At 44.7% G+C, this 8,685-nt stretch overlaps 1 protein-coding gene across 2 annotated transcripts in view; it reads left to right on the top strand.

Annotated features, from left to right (window-relative positions):
- The first annotated feature begins 164 nt into the window (after positions 1-164).
- QSER1 (glutamine and serine rich 1) overlaps positions 165-8,685 on the top strand; it is a 52,594-nt gene continuing 44,073 nt past the window's right edge. For both annotated transcript variants that reach the window (XM_075755265.1, XM_075755266.1), the window contains exon 1: positions 165-391. In XM_075755265.1, the coding sequence (XP_075611380.1) occupies positions 165-391 (227 nt within the window). The remainder of the gene's footprint in view (positions 392-8,685) is intronic.

Here is an 8,685-nt window from a genome sequence, read left to right as displayed (position 1 = left end):
CCGCGCAGCCCCCGCCGCCGTGCGCAGCTCCCCTCAGCCGCCTGCCCGCCGCCGCCCGCAGCTGAGCGGGAGGGGAGGAGAGTGGAGGCAGGGCAGGGCAGGGGGGCCGGGACGCGGCGGCCTGGCCCGCGCCGGGGAGGGGGCCGCGGCGCTGCCCGCCCCGCATGAGGCAGGGGGGGGCCGCTCCCACCCGCCCCGCTCGGTCCCTGCCGCCGCCGCCCTGCGCTCAGGGCCCCAGTGGAGCCCCCGCCGTCCCGGCCCCGCGCCCTGCCCCGATGATGGACAGGAACTACCCGACGACCCCCAGCTTCGCCGACCCCCTGGCCCCGGCCGCCGCGCAGCCCGCCGCCTCCTGGGCCTACGAGCGGGGCGCCGGCAGCCTCAAGCCCAGGTGAGGAGGGTCCGCCGGGGGGCTGCGGCAGGAAAGGCCGGGGTCTGGACCGGGGCCTGGCCAGCGGGCGGCTGAGGGCGCCCGGGAGGGGAGGCGGGCGAGGCGTCCCCTCTAGCGGGGCAAGGCCGGGCGGCGGGGGGGCGTCCCCGCGGCGGCGGCCGGGGGCGAACGGGGCCCAGCGGCGAGTCGGGGCGGGGGGAGCGGGGGGACGGGCCGCCTCCCGCCGGGCCTCCGCGTCTGGGGGCACGGCCGCTGAGCCGGGCGGGCGGGGGGCGAGCTCCCCGTCGTCCCCGGGCGCCGGCGGCCCGCGGCCCTTCGCGGCGGCGGGGCGGGCGGGCGGTCTTCCTCCTCAGGGCGCGCCGCCGCCGCTGCTGCCGCTCTCCGCCCCGGAGGCTCGCGTTGGGCTGCGGCGCGGGTTCAAGAGTTCACGCGTCCCTGCCCGGCTCCGGGAGGGAAGCGGGGCTCGGGGGCGGCGGCGCGGCGGGAGGAGTGCTCCGCGTGTGCGGGGCCGTGGGCACCGGTGCTGCTCGCCGGAACAATGCTGCTCCCGGCCGGGTGGCGGGGCCGTGGTACGTTGGGGTACCGGGCGACCTCACCCTGCGCCGGCCGACGGCAGCCCTCGGGTCGGTGGTGGCGGCTGGCGCCGCGCTAGCATCTTCCTTCGCCCTTTATTTCTCCGTTGTTTTTCGCTCTGTTAAGGCTGGTTAACCTCTCTCCTCTAAAGCGCTGCTCTCGGGCGTGCGGAGCCTCCTCTCAGCTAAAACTTGTCTGGAGCGATTCAGTCCCATGGAGAGTTCTGTAAAGTTCCGGGAAGTGCAGAAAAAAGGCAGGGTATCTTATTGGCTTCGGATTGCTTTTTGGTGGTATAATTCTGCCAACTAAAATGAGTGTTTTCTAGGTGATGAGATTTTTGTTGGCGTCTGCCTTTTATGTCTTTAGCTTGATGTATCTGCAGTTCCAATCTCGACATTTAAAGGTAAAAGATAGTCTCAGGCTAAAAATATACCGTCAAAATAGGTACACTTATAGATGACTTTGCATTTGTTTCTGAAAGTGGTCAGGCGTGTATTCTGATCTGTCTGATAAGATTAATAGATTATCAAGTCAGAAGGACTGTTGCAATCATCTAGTCTGACCTCTTCATAATGCAGGCCATAGGACTTTCCACCCCCCCCAATCTGTGTTTGAAACTAGAGTTTACATTGTAGAAGGTGCATTTAAAAAACTTCTAACAAGGCAAAATTCAGCACAGTTCTTGGTAAAGTATACAAGTGGCTGATGTGTATTTTCTTTCTTATTTCTGATCTGAAGAGGGCTACCTTTAGTTTCTGGCAACTGAATCTTGCTATAGCCTCCTTGACACTGAAAATCCCATTATAACTCATGTTTTCCCAAGTATAAATTCTTACGAATTTTGATTAATTTCTTGCTTTGTATTCTTTTTATTAAGAAAAATAAGTAATCTTCTGAGGCTTGTTATGAAACTTTTTTTTTTTATTTTACTTCAGTTATTCTCAGTTGTCTTCTGGACCCCCTCCAATTTATTGTCACCCTTCCTGAATTGTGGACTTTGCATTTTAGAAGCAATTAAATCAATGTTAAGTAAGAAGATAATAGGACCTCCCTGGGGCATGAGGCTCTAGATTCCTTGTTTCACAGAGAATTGCAAGGATGGTTAGGTTTTTTGGCCAAACCCTTGCTCCATGAAGCTGTGTTTAGCTGGGTTCTCTGCAGAGTTGCCCACCTGGAAAAACGAGGTCTCCTACGGTTCTTTCTAATCTTTCTTCCTAATTGTCGAACTACTTTTGGCCATGTTGCACTGTTGTTTTTAGTGGAAGTCAGTGACATGTCCTTTCGACATTGCTTTCACCAGTTCTCATCTATCGAGGATCATGCTATCTGTTCCATGAAGAAGGTATGGATTTTCCAGGTCATTTAAGAATATGTAGTACACGAGCAAGAGTGGATCCTTCTCAGATCTTGGAAGAAACACAACTGCTTGATGATTATTTTCTCTATTAAAAAAATATTCCCTGGTTTCAAATATAACTTTAATCTTTTTAATAGCTGCTGTATTAATGCAATATTAATTGTATATTTTGGGAATTCCTTAGTTGAAACGGCATGGAGAACAGTCCCAAGACAAGTGCTGTGCAGAAGCTCATTGGATCAGTGCCTGCTGCCTTTGCCAATCAGATTGTTAATCGAAAAAATCAAATTAGTATCACTGAATCCTTTCTTGATATAATAATATTTATGTTATGCTTTAGGTAGCAATGTCAAGAAGACCTTGCTTTCAGTTCTTCAAAGTTTCATCTGGAGGCTGTGTAGATGGTGATGAATGATATGTTTTAAATGTGTTGACTGAAATGTTTTAACTTTTTTTTTTTCTTTAACTGTAGCAAGGACAGAGAAAATACTATGAATCAATACTGTGCTTGAGGTTCTCCTGTGCTGGGTTCTTAGAGTTCATGTCATTTTAATAAGGATTAAAATACCCTGCCTTCAGCAAGGTTTAAAGATTTGACCCATGTTGGACACAATGTTAAATACAGTCTGGGCTTGCATCAGTGTTTTTGGTTCCTCTGTCATTGATAACGTTTGTCTTTGGATGGATGGAGCCAGTTGCTGGGGAGTTGGGATATAAAGGTCATGCCTATCACTGCCAAGGCTTGTACTAGCCTGGATGCAAATCGTGAAGGTATAGATGTACTGTAAGGGAATATGCTGTCAATGTGCTTGACTTGTGTTACAGATCATTTAATATTTTTCAAAACAGTGGTTTTGATTGTGGTTGACAGGTAGTCATCTAAACAGCTGAAGCTGCGTTAGCCTGATGTTAAATTAAAAAAATGTGTGTCGTGTTCATCTGGTACTTGCTTGAGAAGAATTCAGCCTTTAGGTGATATAGATAACGATATTTCATTCAAATTTCATTTCATATTTATGCTGTTGGAGGCCGTGTCCTGGCAGGCTATGTTCCTTTTGTGCGGAGAGCCATGTTCACAGTTTCGGCTCATCAAAATGATTTCTCCTCCCTACAAGCGTTGCTCCTGTCTTCCTGCGCTTAACTTCAGCCATCTGGTTTTTATCCTGCTCCTTATTTCTTGCAGGCACTGTTTTGTCTGTGCAATGGCTCTGTTCCTATCAACTGAAAGGAAACGTGTGGTGAAGTATTATAAGGACATTGCTACCAGGCCTGCTGTGACATAACTTTTCCCATGGAATATGAAAAGATAGGGAAACAGGATGGGAGCTGATGGAAATCACTTGAATCACTGTGTTAACTGAACAGAGATCACTCCCACTGAAGAGCATGCTTGGACAGTGCAGCCATGGCATCCCTGTAAGGGGGAGCTGAAAGGGGTGCTCCTGTCCTCTGCATTCCCCTTCCCTTCACCCCCCTGCCCCCCTTATGCGGGCTGTTAGCATCTTGAAGGAATTTCTGATGGTTATATGGGAATGCTGCCACTTTTGACCTTTTTCTGTAGCTGTTAAACCCTTACTTCTGTGCTGAAACCCTCTCTTCTTGTGGCGCAGTCTACAGTTAGTCCTGTATTGAATAGCAAATACGTATGTCATGCTTACTTGTTACTTGCTCGAGAAAAACATGGTCTTCAGAAAACAGGTGAATGTGGAATAGTTTGAGAGACTGTCATAATTGCTTGGAAAGAGAAATGGAGATAGTTGATAACGGGTGAGGTTTCTGGTTGATGCATGTCTGATTTGGGGGTACTTCTAGGGCTTCATTCAGAGAAGGATTTTTACTAGTGGAGGGATCTCGCTGTTCTTTGGTTTTTACCACAGCTCTAAGACTCAGATCTTCTGCTACACATGATTGAATGTCAATCACAATTATTTTGTTCTTGTTTTAAATGTTATGGCGATTGCTGTGGTCTCTAAAGGTTCTTTATGCCTGGTAATCTTTGTCCGTCACTGCCTTACCCAAGCATATGGGGGTTTATATCATTTAATTCAAGATGGTTCTTTACATTTGGTTAGTGTGGCCTATATTTATAGCAGCTAATCTAAGATAATTGGTTAGAGTGATAGTTCATATGCAAAATTACATAAGTGGGAGACTTAAAAATATCATCACAAAAGTTTAACTTGTATTTTTGCATAGCTGTCAAACTAATGCTTATTGTAACAACTGTATGATAATTGTGATTTAGTTAAGGCTCAATTTTAAATTCTAATGGATTTTTGCACAGCTATAGAAACTCTAAAAGTGCAGATAATGTGTTTTAGAAAAGCATAGAACATTTTCTTTCATCAAATGAAATTGTTCTGGGAGGTAAAACTAATGTTTGTTGTTAAACACATTTCCTACAAAAAGTTCCCTATGGCGTAGTATTTCAAATGTTGAAAGGTAAAGCTCATAAACTGTGAATATATTTAGAACGTTTGCTATTAAAAGAAAAGGCACACAAGGATTAAATATACTTTATAAACATATAAAAAGGTAGGTCACTAAAATCTTACCAAACTTTCAGTCATAGTTTATATCTAGAACATTTATACATACAAAATAAAACACAGGTGGTCCATGGTGTAGCACAGATACCTTACAGGGACTTGCTAGTTTTTGTCAGTCATCTTTTCTTTTTTTTTAACTTTCTTGTTTTATCCTGCATTCAGGATACACTGAATAACAGCTGTGACAAGGTCAAAGATTGACTGTACAGAGAGGCCGAACACATTCTTGCTGTATGCCCTATAGCTTTTCACAAATGCAGATGTATGGTCATCTTGTAAAATATTTGATAAACTTTCAAAATGAGCCAGATAGGCTTGTTTGGAATTACGTGCTACTTACCTGTCGTAAGATTTAATGACAACTTTACATGACACGTTTTAAGGATTGGATGTCAGTTTGATGCAGTGAGAAATGATGACGTAGAGCAGTGTGCAGAAGGAACGAGTTGAAACTTAGTCTGAGGGTGCAGTTACATGAGATGGCCGAACTCACTGCTCAGGCTCCTGAAAGGGGCTCCTTTCTTCCTCCCTTCCACTGGCTCTGGTGTTTGTGCAACTGCACAGGGAGCTGGTCTAATTTTTTAATCCATGAAAACTAACCTGAGCAAGAAGGTGAGTGGCTTTCTCAAGTTGGAGAGCTGCACTGGTGTACTTGTGCTGTTGGACAGGAACCCAAAGGTGGCATGAGGGGATGAGCAGGCAGCAGGGCTGCAAGGAGTGAGCCGGGTGGCCTCAGCAGGCACTCTGCCCTGCGGTCCTGGGCAGCTTTTAGATGGGCTCAGCCTTGCTGTGTCACTGTCTTCAATGAGCATCCCACCCAAATTGTGCTACCTGCTTCACTACCAGGACACTTTGTAAGTGTCCGTGTTAGCTCAGGGCTTGACCTCTCTTGAGATCACCTAGAATGATATTTCGGATGTGAGCCCTTTCCCATGGAGCCAACAACTTCAACACAGGTTACAGAATATGTTGTTCTGAAAGAAACAGGGTTTGTATTCTTCCAGTTATGCAAAAAGTTTCAGTCCCGTATGTGTATTTTACCTTTCATCCTTTTAACTTTAATTGTAGGCATTTGTAACACCACAGAACAACCTTCTCCCTTTGTTTCTTCTGTACTTTTGCCCACCTTTTATTTTTCCTTGGAGAAGCTGTTGATTCTGGCATGATGCTGTCATAGGAAGGAGGTTGTTTTCAGAAAAATCTTTGTTCCTGTCACAAGAAAAGCACCTATGACTGGGTTGTATTCATTCTAAACGATACTAGAGCTCTTAGGGGGTGTATTTTCCTTGTATTTTTTGATTTCTTGTATTTAGTCAAAGCAGTCACAAATTTGCATGTCAAAAATGTTATTTTGTATCATGAGTACCTATTCCATACATTAAAAAACAACAGAAAATAACAAAACCAAAAGCTAGTTAAAAGGCAGCACATTAATAGTCTCACTTCAAACCTTCATTAGCAGTCTTAAGTGTGACAAAAATAATGTTGAGCAACATGCAGGGTTCAGCCTTTCCAGCGCGGCATTTCTTGTTGTACCATGCAAGTGACAGAGAAAGGAAAATTCTTAGAATTTTTAAGCAAAGAGAAATAATGTGCGCAGAGAGGATGACTTATTAAGTACTAGATTTACTTATCTCATTAGGGAGATTTCATAGGTTTTGGTTTTACTTCTGCTACTCTTTCTGTCACCTCTTCTTACATTACTTCCTTGTTTTATTACTCTGAACTGACTATAGGGGATGAATGGACACTTAGAGCATCCTCAAAACCTCTCTGACCATGGGTTATGGTAGGTAGGGGCAAGGAGCTTTTATTCCTGAATCCCTGCATACTTGGACTTTCTTATTCCAAAACAATTCAGCAAGAACCTACATATGTTTAGACAAGCTTTTATTTGCCCACATTGCTTTACTTGTTTTTCATCTTCTACATGCCTACCTCTGTTGCTTGCTTAGGACTTGTATAAGTGTAACCAATTACGCTCAGCAGGAAGAAGGCACCCTTAGGCATCCTTATCTTAGAGTAATAATATTTACGTAGGAGCATGCTAAGGAACATTTATTCCTTAATAATCCCATATGAATTATACTTGGGGCTGTCATGCATCTAGATTTCATTGGAGATAGCCCTCTCTTTCACCTGGCAGTGTTGTGTGAGAAGAGTTTGAGGGCTCTGGCTCTTTGTCTAGCATTTCCAGATGTCTGGCAACTTGTTCTGAAAGCTTTTAGACATGCCAGACAAATGGCCACTGCACCTGCATGGTGTGTGTGCAATCGGGCTGGTGTTTTGTGGCGATATGGAATGTACCAGTGTGTGCTGCACGTTCCACGTTGCACTTTTTTCTGACCAGGAAATCCCTTTCAGAAATACAGCAACTTAGTGTTTCACACCGCATCCTGTTTACTTTCTCTCTTCTTCGTGTCAAAAATTCTGGTGCTACAGTGAATAATCCTTCAATTCCTGTGTTCCTCCTGTGTCATTATTCTTTACTGAGTCTGCCAAGGATAGGATTTCTAATGCGTTTTTCTTGATTATGAACATTTGCTATACAAAGAGTGATCCTAAAAAATGTAACTCCTTAGGACTCAACAGCAACCATTTGTTAACTACCTTCAGTTGTTGCTGGAACTGGTGGCCTGGAGGTTACTGATGCTCAGTGCCACTGAAGAGAGCTGGGATTTTCTTCTTTTCCCCTCCAAAAAACTCCCTTTTGGTGTCTCCCTTTAAAAGACAATACAGGTTTTTGACCAATTGAAGGAATTTTTTAGTTTGTGTGTGTGTGTGTATACCATTTTGATCTCTATTAATACTTGTTCAGACATCTGCCTGAACATCAGGAAATCTTAAATCAATACCTGGGGCATATTTAAGGAATTTGTTTTATATAGTGAAGTTTTTCCCATCTCAAAATAAATGCCATGTAGCTGTAACTACTTTTCTATGGTTTTGAACAGTGCACATTGTCTAGTTGAAGCATTCACAAGCAACTGAGTTCATACAGTATTTTCAGCTAAACAGTAACTGGTGACAACGTGGTAGCCAGGGTCCTATTTGCAAGGTTAGAAATGTAAATTTAAATCTGTTTTAGGATGATGAGAGCACTGATGAAAAGGTATAAGAACTAAATTCAGGGCCTATGCTAATTTTCCTTTCAAAAATAGGGAGTAACACCCTGTGATGCTTCCTTTAATGTGAAGGACTCTGCTGCATTATATGATGAACTGTGTGTTGTTAATATGTTAGATCTTTCCTGGGCACACCTCCTAAATTGGGATGGAAGTGGTGTTAGTCATAGGGATGCCTCTTTATTGAGTCTAAAGGAGCTCATATGAGCTGCTTAGCCCTTGTAGTGTGTTGTGGGATGGGGAAACCATCACTGGACACGTAGGTGTTCTGGAAGACTTAAAGAATATTTAATGGTCGTGAATTGCAGGTTGTGCAGATGACCAAGGATAGTAAGGTTTGTGGTCTCAGATGTAGTCAGCGAGTAGATGCCTCGATTCTGTGTAAGTTCTGCGGCTGTGAGCCATGCAGCCACTGATCCTCACAGAAGTTCAGTGTGTTGCATACTAAGCTCTTAGAAATTTTAACTTCATGAAGCCTTGAGAAACTCACTCTTATTTCATTCCTGTTTGAAACTTGGTTCTGAGGGCTGACCTCTTTTGTAAATCTGAGTGGGTTAGTGTTTGTGCCTTAGTTTCCCTAGATTAAAGGAGATGATGTTTCACAGGTTCTGGAACTGTAAAGAGCTTGGAGATTTGGTAATAAAAAGAGGTGTTGCCAAAGATGGCTCTGTCCTTTGATAGGACACAGGT

The sequence above is a fragment of the Balearica regulorum genome, chromosome 5 (assembly GCF_011004875.1).
Source record: "Balearica regulorum gibbericeps isolate bBalReg1 chromosome 5, bBalReg1.pri, whole genome shotgun sequence".
NCBI classification, from domain to species: domain Eukaryota; kingdom Metazoa; phylum Chordata; class Aves; order Gruiformes; family Gruidae; genus Balearica; species Balearica regulorum.
Note: the sequence above shows the minus strand (reverse complement) of the source record. Positions and strands in the feature narration are given on the sequence as shown.